This window comes from Helianthus annuus, chromosome 1, assembly GCF_002127325.2.
Source record: "Helianthus annuus cultivar XRQ/B chromosome 1, HanXRQr2.0-SUNRISE, whole genome shotgun sequence".
Lineage (NCBI taxonomy): Eukaryota > Viridiplantae > Streptophyta > Magnoliopsida > Asterales > Asteraceae > Helianthus > Helianthus annuus.
This window is the reverse complement of record NC_035433.2, coordinates 105,711,258-105,728,368: the sequence shown is the minus strand read 5'-3', so window position 1 is coordinate 105,728,368 and position 17,111 is coordinate 105,711,258. Positions and strand designations below refer to the sequence as shown.

General features: G+C 38.5%; 2 protein-coding genes across 2 annotated transcripts; both read right to left on the bottom strand.

Moving 5' to 3' along the window:
• Positions 1-7,538: 7,538 nt before the first annotated feature.
• LOC110873462 (ras-related protein RABA4d) lies at positions 7,539-10,930 on the bottom strand. Its single transcript, XM_022122405.1, has 2 exons — positions 10,545-10,930; positions 7,539-8,110 (listed from the first exon to the last, which is right to left on the bottom strand). The coding sequence occupies exons 1-2, from the start codon at positions 10,769-10,771 to the stop codon at positions 7,669-7,671; spliced, it is 669 nt and encodes a 222-aa protein (XP_021978097.1). The 5' UTR covers positions 10,772-10,930; the 3' UTR covers positions 7,539-7,668.
• Positions 10,931-15,947: 5,017 nt separating this feature from the next.
• Positions 15,948-16,345, bottom strand: LOC110928775 (ras-related protein RABA4d). The gene is made up of 2 exons (XM_022171803.1): positions 16,119-16,345; positions 15,948-16,077 (listed from the first exon to the last, which is right to left on the bottom strand). The coding sequence occupies exons 1-2, from the start codon at positions 16,343-16,345 to the stop codon at positions 15,948-15,950; spliced, it is 357 nt and encodes a 118-aa protein (XP_022027495.1).
• Positions 16,346-17,111: the final 766 nt, after the last annotated feature.

Genomic DNA, 17,111 nt, shown 5'->3' with positions numbered 1-17,111 from the left:
CTAAGATCGTTGTGCCGCTTACCGCTCTTACCCATAAAGACATGTCTTTTGTTTGGGGAACTGAACAAGAGTCTGCTTTTCAAACCCTTAAGCGCAAGCTCTGTAATGCTCCTGTTCTCACGTTGCCGGACGGAAACGACGATTTCATTGTCTACTGTGATGCTTCTAACCTTGGTCTTGGCTGTGTTCTCATGCAACGAGACAAGGTTATAGCTTACGCATCTCGTCAGCTCAAAATCCACGAGAAGAACTATACAACCCACGATCTCGAGCTAGGCGCAGTTGTTTTTGCATTGAAGATTTTGCGACACTACCTGTATGGTACCGAGTGTACGATCTTCACCGATCACAGGAGTTTACAACACATCTTTAATCAGAAAGAACTTAACATGCGTCAACGCCGATGGGTAGAACTTCTTAACGATTACGACTGTGAGATTCGTTATCACCCAGGCAAGGCAAATGTTGTTGCCGACGCACTCAGCAGACGAAGTTATTTGCTCCGTATTCGCAATACCCAAGCCCAGCACAACGTCAAAACTCTCATCCGCGAAGCCCAACATGCTTGCTTTAACGAACACACTTTGAAGAAGGAGAGAATCTACCATGATGGAGCTCAGCTGGTAAGCAAAGCAGATGGGATTTTCTATTATCTGGACCGAATCTGGACCCCTAAGCGGACCGATTTGCGAAAGATTATAATGAACGAAGCCCACAAGTCCCGATACTCTATTCATCCCGGTGCTGACAAAATGTACCAGGACCTTCGTTATAAGTACTGGTGGCCGGGTATGAAACGGGATATCGCTCTCTATGTGGGAGGTTGCCTGACTTGTGCAAGAGTCAAGGCTGAACATCAACGACCTTCCGGCTTACTCGAACAACCTCCAATTCCCATATGGAAGTGGGAGAGTATAGCTATGGATTTCATAACCAAACTTCCACCCACGCCATCAGGTCACGATAACATTTGGGTTATAGTAGATCGTCTGACCAAATCAGCCCACTTTCTGCCAATACGGGAAGACTACAAGGTAAAACGACTAGCCCGAATCTACACCGACGAGATCATTCGTAATCATGGTACGCCTCGTGACATCATTTCAGACCGTGACGCTCGGTTTACTTCGCGACTGTGGGAAACGTTTCAAGCGGCCCTTGGTACGTCGCTTAATCTGAGTACTGCATTCCATCCTCAAACTGACGGACAGACTGAAAGAACGATCCGTACTCTTGAAGACATGCTCCGTGCGTGTGTTATAGATTTTGGTGGTAGTTGGAACAAACATCTGCCGCTAGTCGAATTCTCGTACAACAACAGCTATCATGCCAGCATACAAATGGCACCATTCGAGGCCTTGTATGGAAGAAGATGTCGTTCGCCTATTGTGTGGCACGAGGTCGGTCATTCGCAATTAACCGGTCCCGAGCTACTACAAGAAACGACTGACAAAATCTTCCAGATTCGCGACAACTTGGCAAAGGCCAGGGATAGACAGAAAAGTTACGCCGATAGAAGACGCAAGCCCCTTGAATTTGAAGTTGGCGACAACGTACTCCTAAAGGTATCACCTTGGAAGGGTGTAGTCAGATTCGGCAAGAAAGGGAAACTAGCGCCTCGATACGTTGGACCTTTTAAGATTCTGGAAAGAATCGGAAAAGTCGCCTACAAACTCGAACTACCGGAGGAACTCTGTAACGTCCACCCGACTTTCCATGTGTCGAACCTCCGAAAATGTCTAGCTGACCATGATTTGATTGTACCTCTCGACGATCTTCAGGTCATTGAAACGCTACACTTCGTGGAAAAGCCTGTCGAAATCATGGATCGCCAAACCAATCAACTCAGACGCTCACGCATCCCTATCGTGAAAGTCCGATGGGAAGGCAAATGAGGCGCGGAGTTCACTTGGGAACTTGAAAGCGACATGAAGGCCAAGTACCCGCAATTGTTTAAATGAAGATCTGAAGCATCAAATTGGTAATTCACGGTGTTGTGCAGCTTCGAACCTAATTTCGGGACGAAATTCCCTAAACAAGGGGAGGCTGTAACACCCCGTGTTTTCGAATGTTAAAGTCAAAGTCAAAGTCCAAGTCAACTTTGACTTTCTTTGACCGTAGATAGTCTATTTTCAGTTTTATTTGTATTATGTGGAGTAAGTGTTGTAATCAGAAAGAATCGAGGTAATCGAATGTTCTAACGCGAACCGATTTACGACTGTGAATGGTAGGAAGTAATAATGCGATAAAGTTAACTAATCAGTAATCAAACCGATCTAACTATCATCGAACTCAAATCTCGAATTACGCGAACTTTGGGTGTTGTTATACGTGTGTGTGTGCCTTATGTGTTATCTGTGTGTGTTTACGTTATGTTTTGTGCTTTGTATGGTGATCAATCGAAACTCGAATCGAAAACTCGAAACTCAAATCGAATACAATCGAAATCGAACTACGACGAATGGTAACGTTAGGATGAGGTGAATTATAGGTGATTGTATGTTAGATATAGTAGTTGGGACTGAAAGTAATTTGAATAGAAAACTCTATCGTACTCGTAACGCCTTCGATCGAAACCGAGATATCGAAAATCGTCGCCCGAACCCTCGAACCAGACTGTTGATCGAACAGGCTATCAGCCGATCGAACAGCCCAGCCGATCGAACAGGCTGTTCGATCGAGCAGGCTGTCCGATCGGGGAAGCCTGGCCGATCGGCCAGCCCTTTCCTTTTTTGGAGCCTATAAATAGGGCTGTCATTGTCACTCTTTACCACTTTTGGAAAGTTCTGACCGACCAGCTCGTGCTCCTCCTCTTTCCTCAGATTTCTTCCGATTTCGGTAAGTTTCCAACCTAAATCTTGTACTTTCTTAATCAAAACATGCTCCTACACCTTTCTAGCTTTCGATTTTTGATTTCTAACAGTGAAATCACCAAGATCCAGGCATTCTTGGGTGATGTCAACACGGTGTTCTTCAAGAACACCATGTCCTGACTTCAATCCACAATGAATAGCTTGGATCTAACCGATTTCCACATAAACAAGCTAAGATCTACCGAAGATCTAAACATTTCCATGCTGTGAAGGATTGAAAGAAGGAATTCCAACTTTCTTTCAACTCTTTTACGCTCAATGCCTTCAAACCGGTAGAAATGGAGCTCGAGCCAACTCACCAAATATTCTAGTGGATGAGTGGTTCAAGATTCAGATTCTATTTACGAGGTTCACCGATTTCGGGTTAAACATTAGACTACCGATCCGAACCGTTCACTAGCCAGACTTGGGTGATTCCTGTCCGAACAGGTGAAACAAGTAAGAATGGAAGTTCCATGGTTTAGCTCGTTGTCAAACTACCTCGATATAACGTTAAATAACAAGGACAGCCAAGTGTTAGACGAATAGGCCGACCAGGTCAGGATGCTGACCGAACGGTTAGGCTGTTCGAACGAACAGCCCAACCGATCGGACAGGTCAACCGATCGACTAGGCCAGCCGATCGACTAGCATGTGGCCCCACAATTTTACAAGCTCATGAGGTATGGTATTGAACGAAGTAATGTCCGATCGAACGACTGATTGGTAAACATTACTCTTCGGATCATGAGATACTATGCTTCAACGCTTGATCGATTTTCAACTCGTTCGACGCATTGGAGTGCCACCCGATCGAACATGCTATCAGAACGAACAGGCTGTTCGATCGAATATGTTGCTCGATCGAGTGACACACTGCTGGGAACAACTACTGAAGTTCCTAACCGATCAGTTAAGCCGACCGATCGAACAGACCGTTCGATCGATCGACCTGAAAGGTAAGTACACTTCAGAGTTCTCAAATGCTACAACAAAAACTTCAAAAGTTCAAACCATCATACACAAACACATCCTACTCAAAGGAAGAAACAATCCACTCGAACAGTTCAACCGATCGAGCCTACCTGTCGATCGAGCAGGCTGTCCGAACGAATTGTCCAGCCGAACGAACCACCCACTCGATCGACTCTGCTGTTCGATCGACCAGGATGTTCGACCCACTTACACTTGTTATCATTCTACGTGTATTCATCGTTATACTATCGAACTGTTCAGGCTAACCCTACTCTCAAGCGCTCCCTTCAATCCATCAATCAACCGCTGTGAGTATACTCGATCCCTTTTTGCTTTTAGCACTTTTGGGTGTTACATACGTTACTTATCAAAAAACCACTATCGAACACACTACTCAATTGTTTGAACGCTAACTAAATTGCATGTATTACGTGACTAAATGAATGCTCGTTGATTGTGTTTACACGTGGAATACTGTCTACCTGCCTTAACGACGTAGTACTATAGTTTGGACTCAGCACCCGTTCACACGGGGGTTGTTAAGGACAATTATTTGCATGGATTACGGTGGTAATCATGTATTGCGAACTGTCTCGGACAGTCAACCCGCAGTCACTGGTATTGATAGGTCCATGTCGATAATTAACATGCTTCGTTTCCCTCTGTGTATGTGCTGGTTATGCGTAAACTATTTCGAACTCTATATGCTATTATTAAACTTGTATGCTCACCTTTACAATATATGTATTGACCTTATTTTAACGTATGTGACAGGCAATTAGGATGCTTATCTGCTAGGAAGGCGAGCTAGGAATAAGCGTCTAGAGCATAGTTGTCTGTAGATCTTGCAGATCGAGTCTCTAGAAGCATTTGAACAATATTTATTTTTTTATTTAAATCTGAGTTGTCGGAACAGAATATTTGACTAGATGCTTGTCTGTAATAACTTGTTTTATTGTTTGGGGTACGGTATAGGACGTATCATTTAAATTGAATAGTAATGAAGGTTGTTATGGAAACTTCTGGACAATCTGTTTCGCTCAGTGCCACGCCCCGATGATTCCGCCATCAGTTGGGGTGTGACAGAATAACGGCCACTGATGCAAATACCATATGGACAATCAATGTAACCAACTCTACATATATTTGTGACTAAACAAACTGTGTTGGTGTCAATCTAATGTAAAGGTAAGATTAAAGAAACGTTTATAAGTTTTAGAATTTTTCATTATTTGTTATGTGGATCCCAATTTAATAGCTTTTATTGATTATAAGAGCATTCCCAATAAGAGCATCCATAATAAGGATGTTTTTAGATGTTTTTGGTGACATGGATGAGAGAGAGTGTTGAGGTGGAAGAGAGAGATAGGTATTTTGTTCTTCCACAAAAACATGAAAAAACATACATGTGAGTATGATTAGGAGAGAGAATAAGTGAAAAAGAAATTGATGTTTTTATGTATTGTGTGTAGGGCAAGAGAGAGAAACAAATTTATTGGTTGGGCAAGTGATATATGGCAAATAAAAACATCCACCAAAAACTCTTATTGTGGATGCTCTAAGGTGTATTTTAGTGTTTTTAAGGAGAGAGAAAGGTGAAGTGGATGAGAGAGAGTGTGAGGTGGAGGAGAGAAGATGTGGTGATGTATGTAGTGAAAAACATGTATTTAAGGAGAGAGAAAGGTGTTGTGAGAGGGAAGGAGGAGAGAGGAGAGAGAGTGTTGTTTTTAGAGCATCTCCAATAGGAGGATTTGTTGGTGTTTTTAGGGAGAGAGAAAGTGATGTGGAGGAGAGAGAGAGTGATGTGGAGGAGAGAGGGTGTAGAGATGTTTGTGGTGAAGAATGAGAAAAAATTAAGAGAGAAAAGTTATGTGAGTGTAGAGAGGAGAGAGGAGAGAGAAGAGAGGAGAGAGAGAAGAAATGTGTTTGTGAGAGGGGCAAGTGAGAGAAAGATGGGGATTGGTTGGGCAATTGCCACCTTGGCATTAGAAAAAATATGAAAAAACATCTCTTATTGGAGATGCTCTTAGGTGATGGGAATGTGGCAAGAGAGAGAATGTTTGTGATTGGTGAGGCAATGCTACCTTGGCATCATAAAAACATCAAAAAAACACCCCTATTTTTTTTTTTTTGAACGAGCAACAAAGCGAAATTTTATTAACACATAGAACTAACAAACTAGTTAGTTCACACCAAGTTACATTACAACACCAGATACTCAAAAGATTAGCTACATCTATTCGCAACCTCAAAGGCATTCACCCCTGTTGGGGATGCTCTAATTTTCAACATATACATTTCCCATCGGCGGGAATAGTGGTTCGCAGCCATTGGCTGAAATGGGCGGTCGCCCCTCCCCTACTAGACCAATCAATTTATTATTTTATACACGCCTTAAAATTACGGTTTTGCCCCGGAATAGTGTCTCTGCCATTGGTTCAAATGGGCGACGAGCAATACCCATTGGACCAACCAGTTTATTATTTTATACCCAATTTAAAGTTACGGTTCTGCCCCCTGTTAAAAAATACGGTTTTGCCCCAGCTTCAAAATACATTTACCCTTTTGCCCCGAGCTAAAAAATACGATTTTGCCCTCGGTAAAAAAATTAAGCTTTTACCCTCAGCCTAAATTACGTTTTCGCCCCAGTTTAAAATAAAATTTTGTCCCCCCCCCTCCCCGGTTTAAAATTACGAATTTACACCAGTTTATTATTTTATACTTACTTTAAAATTACAGTTTTGCCCACAGTTTAAAATTACGTATTTGCCCTCAGTCCAAAATAAATTTATGCTTTTGCCCCCAGCTAAAATTTACGAATTTCCCCTAGATTCAAAATTACGATATCACCTTCAATTCAAAATTACGTTTTTGCCCCCCGTGAAAAATAAAAAAATGGTTTTCCCCTAGCTAAAAATTAGGATTTTACCCTCGGGAAAAAAATGATTTTCCCTCAAGTAAAAATAAAAATATGACTTTGCCCCTAGCTAAAATTTGTGTCAAAAAACTGCCTAACACTCTTTTTACTTTTATTTCTATCAAAACTATAGTACTGTTTTTTTAATTGGTTGAGAATTATTCGGTCATCATCGCACGCGTTTGGCATCACCTAGTGTACGTTACAAACCACAAAAGGACTTCTATGCTTTCTACCTACACCACATTCATTAATTTAAAACCTATTTTTTTTAAGACCACCTACAAAAACATAACCTAAATTAAATTTTTCAGAATAAAAAAATAAACATTATCTCTAAATGCATTATTTTCAAAAAAAGGTATATTTATTTAAGGTATTAAAATATTTGACAAAATTCTTTTCCATAAAAAGCCAAAATATTTCAACAGAAAGTTGAAATGCATACTATAAATTTGATGTCCTAAATTCCTTGTAAACAAGGATATGGTTATGGATCTGGTGGTGGTCATCTTGTGCTAGGCGCCGGTGGTCTACAGCTCAAACCCCGGAAACCCATAAATTTGACCACCCCAACAGGGTGGTCAGGCCGCTTCTGGGCTTGACACATGTGCATGTTTCAAGACTCCAGTAAGGGAAACTGAAACTGCGCCACCAATGACAGCACAGAACATGCTGCAGTGTTACAGCGCAGTGACGTGCCGCCAGGGCACCAGTTTCCCTAGCAGAGTTCGTTCACCCTCGATGATGGCAGTGAGACGGTTGGTTTTATGTCCGCACGGCTTTTCAGAAGGTTAACTATGGATTGTAACATATTTCATACATTTCTTTTGGAAATGAGTTAAGAGAGAGTAATTCAAATCAACTATAAAATTTCATACACAAGAAGCATAAACCAAAAGTTTGTGACATACACATGATTCACTACGACGAGCAGCAACCAAACTTGCTTCTTCCGGATACAACTTCTTGACTCGGAACAACAATATCCGTCCCCTTAAGAAGAGCAGAACTCCCCTCGGATTCCTCGTTAGCGACAAGAGACTTTTTACTAACTGTTCGATAAATCTCCGTAAGAATAGTGAGAAATGCAGGCTCTACATTTGTAGCTTCAAGCGCAGATGTTTCCATGAAAAACAAACCTTCTCTTTCCGCAAATTCTTTTGCATCATCGGTTGATACCTCGCGTTGAGAATCCAAGTCAGATTTGTTTCCTATGAGCATAATGACGATGTTGTTATCGGCATGGCCACGTAATTCCTCTAGCCACCTGGCAATGTGATCAAACGATTGACGTTTGCTTATGTCATACACCAACATTGCTCCCACTGCTCCTCTGTAATAGGCACTAGTTACAGCGCGGTACCTGTATTTATTTAACATATAGCAAAGATTTTAGTATAATAGCGCAAATGCATTTGTAGTATGTAATATTGCGTGCAAATTGTCAGAGGTAGAGTAGTTGAAGCAAATGTAAAGATACTATATTTGTGACCCTGTATCTATTCATTTCGTCTCGATCTCTCGTATTATAACATCTCAAGCCAAAGTTCCAGTCACGTTCAATCGTTTGACTCATCTGTTGACTTTACTTCTAGAGAAAAATCGCATTTCAGATGCAATTAACTTATTTACCTAATTTGCAGGTTTTAACATCTCAATGAATGATGTTTCCGGTAAAATACCATTCAGCATCTCTAATTTCGCTGAATCTGTATTCTAGTATAGTATGCGGGTTACGAATGCACATAACAGGAGTCGAGACACCCTCACCGGTTGTGTCGTCTTCCCCTATCTCACTACCCTCGACAGCTGCAGTTCCCAATAACAAACTCCAGGGTTAACCATGGCGGTGACAAAATCAGTACGCTTGCAAACATGCCATTTATAATAGAACGTTCTAAGAAATTAGTGCAGTGAAGTTTGACGCCAAGTCCCTTTGAGAAAGGTTTTTTGATAGAACGAGGAGGTTTCAGGTTTGAGCTGGAAAGCTTGCTGACAGCGTCGCTGGTTCAGTGGAGATGTTGGGAAAAGGTTGGATAGGACTTAGGAACATTGTACAAGGCATTGTGAATAATGGTGTCATGTGGTGGCAGTGAAAGATTGAAAGAGGTGATGGTTGGTAGTAAGCGTGAGTTTGAACATGTTCTAAGGAGGTTACGGCATCCTAACATTGTTAGTTTGAGGCTTATTATTATGTTAAGATAAGAAATCGCTTCTCTGAATACATGACTAACAAAAACCTATTCTAGCTTCTTCACGGTATGTTAACTCTCACCGTTAAAGCTTATAAATGATGCCTTTACATATTCTTTATTCTTTCCAAACCCTGCCTTAATTTGCTTCTGGTCATAAATACATTGCATCTAAACAAAAACTGAAACAAAACCAAAACCAATACACGCTGGTTGACCTTTTTCTAGAATGCCATTTCAACCCGTGTCAATTTTTTCTCAAAACCCCCCTCACACTGCTGGACCCGCTCCCATTTGCCACATTTAATCACACCTCACTAGTTAGTGTTAGTCTTTACTTTAATGGCAACAAACTTATCCCAACCACAGGTGGAACAAAAGATGGCCCGTGGGTCTGGCCCTTTTCCCCCTCCAACGGGCCATTTTTTTTACTAACCATAGATGTTAAAAGCCATCGCCTCTTGCGCCTAGGCCCATTTTTCAGGTGAGGCGAGGCAGTTGCGCTTTAAGTCGAGGAAATTGCGCTTTAATTCTCTAGATGATGGTTCAGGCGCACATTCCGGCGAGATTCCTAGATTCTAGAGAGCTTCCGGCCAAATTCTCTAAATTCTGACAAGATTCTAGCCAGATTTCTACTTTTTATTCAAGGAAACCTACTTTTCTACACTAATACACTAATACTTTGGTACTAATTAGATGATACAAAGTGTTACATAATAGACTTTGTTTATTTTATTTGAAGAATAGCATTCTTTTTCTAATACATAATATATATTTTTAATTTTTTTTCATTATACGCTTTATTTTTCTCAGGCCCTCGTTCTTTTTGCGCCTTGCGTCTAGGCCCCAGGCTAGACTATGCGCCTTGAGTGCGCCTAGCGCCTTTAATAACTATGTTACTAAGACCATGTGTAGTGGGCAATATTCACCCTTGGGCGTTTTGCGCCATGTGGCAGCCCAGTCAGCAATGGGGCATTATTGGGCGTTTTCTAAAATGGGTGTAGTGGGGATGGGGCATTATTGGCCATTATGTTTTGTAATAAAATAAAATTAAAAAAAAAAAACTTAAAAATCTTATTGGCCAAATAATGTAAGCTGAAATATGATTGGACAAGCTCTCCCCCCTTTGGCGTGATTTTAAAAACGCCTGCACAAAAATATTGCCAAACACGCCCATGCGTAGTGGCTAAAGGGCAGTTTTGGGCGTGATTGAGCATGAAAAACGCCCAAATGGGCAACCACTACGGGTGGTCTAACAGCCTTATTTAAGGTCATTGCTTTCTTTTAGTTTAAAACCTCAAATTGTCACAAGTAGAGTAGTTTACTATTGTGAGCCAGGTAACGGTTAAAAAGTTATGGTTCCACCACCGACCCACTCTGATCTCAATGACAAGGAAAGCTAAACATCACACCTCACTAGACCAATATGCATACATCACAAGTTTCTTCATTTTAGCACATAACTATTTCAAACTTATTAGGGATATCATTTCAAAAACACTATTAAAGTAACAGAATCAGCATAATCAGTAACCCCAAACACCCCCAAATCATAAAACTCTTCTAGCAATCAACAAAAGAATAATGAAATAGAAAGACTAAGACCTTTCTTGACCAGCAGTATCCCAAATCTGAGCTTTAACATTCTTATGATCGATCACCATCGTCTTCGTCTGGAACTCAACACCAATGGTAGCTTTCGAATCCAAACTGAACTCATTTCTTGAAAATCTAGCCAACAGTTGAGATTTTCCCACAGCAGAATCCCCAATTAGTACGATCTTGAACACGTAATCGATCTTTTGACTGAAATCCCCGTGATAATTCGACATCTCTCATCAATTTCTTAAGAAAAAAAAAAAAAAAAAAACTGGTTGATCAGAAAGTTTGAATTTTGTGATGATCAATTTGTGTTTGATGTGTGAGGGTTTTGGTTTTGAAGATGATGATGATGATGATGAAGAAAAAGGGTAGACCTTGTTTGAACTGCCCTTGGGATTATTATAAATATTCTTTCTTTAAACTACCTAACTATTTTCTGTAAAAACACTAATTATTTTACTTTTTATAATACTTTAACTTTAAATAATTTTGTTGGATTGTTTGTATAATATGGTTGGTATACTTTAACTTTAATCAATTTAGTTTTGATGGATTAGGATCAAATACAAAGGAAAAATAAATAAGAAATATTTTGGTCTATTGATCTAACATTTGAAGGGTTGAGATTAGTTTTAAGAAAAAGAAGATAATGGAAGAATATAAAAGGAAGAGTAAAATGCAATTTGCGTCCCTGTGGTATGTCCCAAACATCAACTTGAGCCCCTAAAAATAATTTTTTGCATTTTGAGCCCCTATGGTATTAATTTCATAACAGTATGAGTCCCTGCCGTCAGTCTTCCGTCAGTTTGACCGTTTGCCAGTTGTGAAAAGTCCATAATACCCCCACCCTTTAATATCTACACTTAAATGTTCACCAGTTTCATTATCATCATCAACAGTCTCGACAAAGTTCTCCCAACTCCCAATATCATCATCAACAGCTATCCCAACTCCCAAGATCATCATCATCATCATCTTCATCGAAGAGATCAACAGATCATCTTCATCGAACATCGAACAGATCATCTTCATCTTCATCGAACAGATCAGGTTCGTCTTCATCCTCATATTGGTCATTCGATGTGTTTATGTGTCTATATTGTGAAAAAACAGAGGGTTGATTCTGGGTTTGATTTTGGGTTACATTCGATGAAAAACAGAGGGTGAAAAACATATTTTGGGTTTGATTTTGGGTTGATTCTGGGTTTGATTTTGGGTTTGATTTTGAATGTGTTTATATTGTGAAAAAACAGAGGGTTGATTCTGGGTTGATTTTGGGTTACATTCGATGAAAAACAGAGGGTGAAAAACAGATTTTGGGTTTGATTTGGGGTTGATTCTGGGTTTGATTTTGGGTTGATTCTGGGTTTGATTTTGGGTTTGATTTTGAATGTGTTTATATTGTGAAAAACAGAGGGTGAAAAACATAGGGTTGATTTTCGGTGAAAAACAGAGTGTTTGATTCGATGATTTGGGTTCCTCATATTAAGAACTGATCGGATCAGTTTCGGATTGAATGTGTTCCTCATTTTGATTTTTGTTTTTTGTTTGATTTCGATGATAACAGTTATTTGGGTATTTTGGTTTTGATTTGATGATTTGAATGTGTTATTTGGAGGTTTGAATGTGTTTTGGTTTTGATTCTTGTGAGTTTAGGGTTTACGGTATCAAAACAGAGAGGGTTTCAATGTGGGTTTAAATGTGTTTTGGTTTTTGATTCTTGTGGGTTTAGGGTTTAGGGTATCCTCATTTGAATGTGTTTTGGTTTTGATGCTGGTTTGAATGTTTTTATTGTATCGGATCAGTTTCGGATTGAATGTGTTCCTCGTTTGAAAGTGTTTTGGTTTTGATTCTGGTTTGAATGTTTTTGTTGTATCGGATCAGTTTTGGATTGAATGTGTTCCTCATTTGAATGTGTTTTGTTGTACAGAATGGTTGCGGACGTAAAGATACTACGCAAAACACCAACTACGAAGGCAAGAACACTTGACAACCTCCTAGAAGATGGCGCGGTGCACATAAGGAAGTGATTGATATGAATGAATACAACCCCAGTGGCAGATACGTAATTAGCGAGCTCTGGAATTTCATATCTACCACTTGGGTTATATTCATTCATTATATTCATTCATATGAATGAATATAACCCCAGTGGCAGATATGTAATTAGCGAGCTATATCTACCACTTGGGTTATATTCATTCATATCTGCTACATTCCGAAGTGCACCCGTCAGTAAAGATCCACAACTGCTTGTGGATCTTTGACGTTTTGTCTCTGTATTATATGTTTCGGTCTTTTGTTATCGAGTCTGTACGTTACGGTCTTTTGTTATCGAGAATTTTATTATGAATGAATATAACCCAATTGCTTGTGGATCTTTGATATATATAGGATACATTTAATTATTATATTGCATTTATTTAAAAAGAGTTAATTATTAGATTGCATTTTTTTTAAAAATAAAAGAGTTAATTTAATTTGAATTATTAGATTTCTTAAGAAAAAAGCAAAAAATGAATTTAGGGGCTCAGGTTGATATTTCACTCATACCATAGGGACGCAAAGTGTTATTAATATATGTCAAAAGACGGTCTTACCCCTGGCTCAAACAGTCAAACTGACGGCAGGGACTCAAAGTGTTATGAATTTATAAGGTCAGGGGTTCAAACATCCAAAAATTTAATTTAGGGGCTCAGGTTGATGTTTAGGACATACCACAGGGACGCAAATTGCATTTTTCTCTAAAAGGAATCATACATTTATTACTTTTTCTCTCCACATGGAAGGTACATGTCAATTCCGCTCATCAACTTAAAACGTCCATAACTTTTTCATACGACATTTTTTTTAAAAAGTTCACCATAATAAGTGTTTTTTTTATTTTTAATATGAGTATAATACTGCTATATAAAAATAAAATAAAAATTTTATTTTTACTGGATTTTTTTTTTTTTTTTTTTTTTTTTTGCATTGTGTTAAAGGTGCAGATCATTGTGTCTTTTAATTGGGTTTTGTTCATTATGTTTTTACTAGGACTTTTATACATTGTGTTATTATCAAAACTTATAACACAATGTTAATTAGGGTTCAGGCCATTGCGTTTTTATCAAAACTTATAACACAATTTATGACACAATAAAGATTGTGTTATATTTGAGTACTCTATATTTTGTGTTATAGGTTTTTGTCATTGTGTTTATTCTGCTATCCATTGTGTTTTAATCTGTTGTTCATTGTGTATTAGTCTGTTGTCTATTGTGTTTTAGTTTGTTGTCCATTGTGTCTTTTATTTGATCTCACTTATTGTGTCTTTTATCTGTCGTCATCAATTGTGTTTTTAGTCTACTTTCTATTGTGTTTTTAGTTTGATACTCATTGTGTTTTAGTCTGTTGTCCATTATGTCTTTTATTTGATCTCACTTATTGTGTCTTTTATTTGTCGTCATCAATTGTGTTTTTAGTCTACTTTCCATTGTTTTTTTAGTTTGATACTCATTGTGTCTTTTATATGTTGTCATCGATTGTGTTTTTGGTCTACTTTCCATTGTGTTTTTAGTTTAATAGTCATTGTGTTTTACGTTATGTCCATTGTGTCTTTTATCTGTTATCATCGATTATGTTTTTAGTCTACTTTCCATTGTGTTTTTTGTTTGATACTCATTGTGTTTTATGTTATGTCCATTGTGTAATACGTAACTAGGTTTTCTCATTGTGTTTTACATTATGTCCATTGTGTAATACACAACTGGGTTTTCAAATTTTTTTTTTCTAAATATAACAATATGGTACTCATATTAAAGATAAAAAGACGCTCGATTTTATGATATATTTTTTTTAAAGTTATGGACGTTTAAAAAAATAGGGGGGAAATAGCATGTGACTTTCATGTGCATCATATTTTTATTCTCTTTCACAAAATTACCCTTTCCACTTGATTTCTTTTGGGACACTTGTCACTCTATAATAACTTCTTACACTTCTTATTTTTATACTCCTTTATAGAATAACTCAATCCTTCGTTGGATTGTTTGTATAATATCATTGGGTTGGTGGCTTAACGGGGAAACAAATCTTTTAGGCTATAGGGTGTGGTCATGACCCTCATGACCACCATGACCCCCCTCGTCAGTGTCATGTCACCCACCTCTAATACACAATCCAAAACCACTACCCTAAGGGTGTGGTCATGACCCAAACCACTATCCCCTTATTTATTTAATTTATCTTTGTCTAAAAGAATGAAATGATTACATGAAAAATGGAAAGGAGGACCATGGTTATGGTTTAATCCATGCAAACCATGGCGGATTAGGGAAGGGAGTGGTATAGCCTTCCATTCATGTTCCTACGTGGCGAATCATATCCCAACCATGACCCCCACCCTGTTTAGCGTTAGAGGCATCTGAGTTTGAGAGGTTATGGGTTAAAGTCTAACACCGAGTAAAATAATAGGAATTTGGCATTAGAAAAATATAGTTTGTATAATAAAATAGAGGCATCTGAGTTTCAGAGGTTATGGGTTAAAGTCTAACAACGAGTAAAATAATAGAAATTTGGCATTAGAAAAAGATAGTTTGTATAATAAAATGGGAGAAAAATGCCCAGAGAGTCCTTGTGGTTTGCTCAGATTTCACCTATAGTCCCTACACTTCTAGAAATTACAACTTTAGTCCCCAACTTTTATTGATTCGTTCTCGGATAGTCCCTAAAACGGATAGAGTTAGTTTTTAGTGTTGGGTGTTAGACTAAGTTATTTAAATTAGACAAGTTTATTATTATTAAGGGTACCAAGTTGTAATTAGTTTATCTATATATAGGGCCTTGTATTCATCATTATTAATCAATTTTAACCTAATTACAATTACACGTTTCAATTTGGTATTAGAGCTTATACGCTCTGGGATTCCCTAAACCCTAAAAGCTGCCGCCATCTTCTTCTTCTTTTTTTCTTTTCTCTGTTGCAACTATCAACTAACCAACCAAACAGCCGATCAACAATCCTCTGGCTGCTATCTTAACAGCCGATCACCAAACCTTCTGCCAACTTCCTGCATCGATTAACAAACCTAAGTCGATTATTATGGCTGCCATAACAACCTTTACAAATCAGGAAAAAACTATCCCTAACTCTCACTAGTTTGCTTTCACCCTAAAACCCACAAACTATGGCTACTGGAAACAAATAGTCGAACCCTTCCTTGCCTCTCATAACCTACTCGGTTATGTGGATGGTACCATCCCTTGCCCCCACAGAATGTTACAACAGGAACAACCACCATTGTTAACCTGAGTTATGTTCCATGGATCGCCAATGATGCTCATGTCCGTATGCTTATTGTCAACACAGTTTCTGAAGAATCTTTTCAGCATGTTCAGGGACACACTTCTCGTGAGGTATGGTTATCACTTGAACGCGCTTATGCACCCGTTTCCTCCTCTCATGAATTTACTCTCAAAAGCCAACTGCTGCGAATCACCATGAAGGGTGATGAAAAACCGGCTAACTATTTGATCCGGGCTCAAGAGTATGCTACTGCCCTTGCCAAAAGAATAATCAAATAGAAAGACTAACACCTTTCTTGACCAGCAGTATCCCAAATCTGAGCTTTAACATTCTTATGATCGATCACCATCATCTTCGTTTGGAACTCAACACCAATGGTAGCTTTCGAATCCAAACTGAACTCATTTCTTGAAAATCTAGCCAACAGTTGAGATTTTCCAACTGCAGAATCCCTAATTAGTACGATCTTGAACACGTAATCGATCTTTTGACTGAAATCCCCATGATAATTCGACATCTCTCATCAATTTCTTAAGGAAACTGGTTGATCAGAAAGTTTGAATTTTGTGATGATCAATTTGTGTTTGATGTGTGAGGGTTTTGGTTTTTAAGATGATGATGACGAAGAAAAAGGGTAGACCTTGTTCGCTTGGGATTATTATAAATATTCTTTCTTTAAACTACCTAACTATTTTATGTAAAAGAGTAAATTACGTTTTTGGCCTCTGTGCTTATATCACTTTTACTATATTAGCCCAAAATAAGAATTTTTAACATATCTGCCCCCATGGTCTCTATAACTAACCATTTTGACCCTTAGTCTAACCATTTTAGCCCCCATGGTCTCTATAACTAACCATTTTGGCCCCCATGATCTCTAGACTTAGGGGCCAAAATGGTTAGTTATAGAAACCATGGGGGCAAATATGTTAAAAATTCTTATTTTGGGCTAATATAGTAAAAGTGATATAACCACAAGGGTCAAAAATGTAATTTACTCTATGTAAAAACACTAATTATTTTACTTTTTATAATACTTTAATTTTAAATAATATTGTTGGATTGTTTGTATAATATCATTAGGGATTAGGATCAAATACAAATGCTTCTAATTGTAAAAAGGGTACAAAGGCTTCTAAAAAAAACCACTACAAAAAAAAAAAAAAAAACCTAACACCCACCACCACCCCCCAATAACCTAAACCCCCCACCCCCATCCCCCACCCCCTATTTTCTTTTTTTTTTGTCGAGAGGGGGGTTTAGGTTTTTTCGTGGAGGTGGGT

Coding starts and splice junctions, on each gene's coding strand:
- LOC110873462 (XM_022122405.1), bottom strand. CDS start 10,771: ATGTCGAATTATCACGGGGATTTCAGTCAAAAGATCGATTACGTGTTC. Junction 8,111..10,544: donor GATACTGCTGGTCAAGAAAG/GTCTTAGTCTTT, acceptor AAATAAATACAG/GTACCGCGCTGTAACTAGTG.
- LOC110928775 (XM_022171803.1), bottom strand. CDS start 16,345: ATGTCGAATTATCATGGGGATTTCAGTCAAAAGATCGATTACGTGTTC. Junction 16,078..16,118: donor GATACTGCTGGTCAAGAAAG/GTGTTAGTCTTT, acceptor TGGCAAGGGCAG/TAGCATACTCTTGAGCCCGG.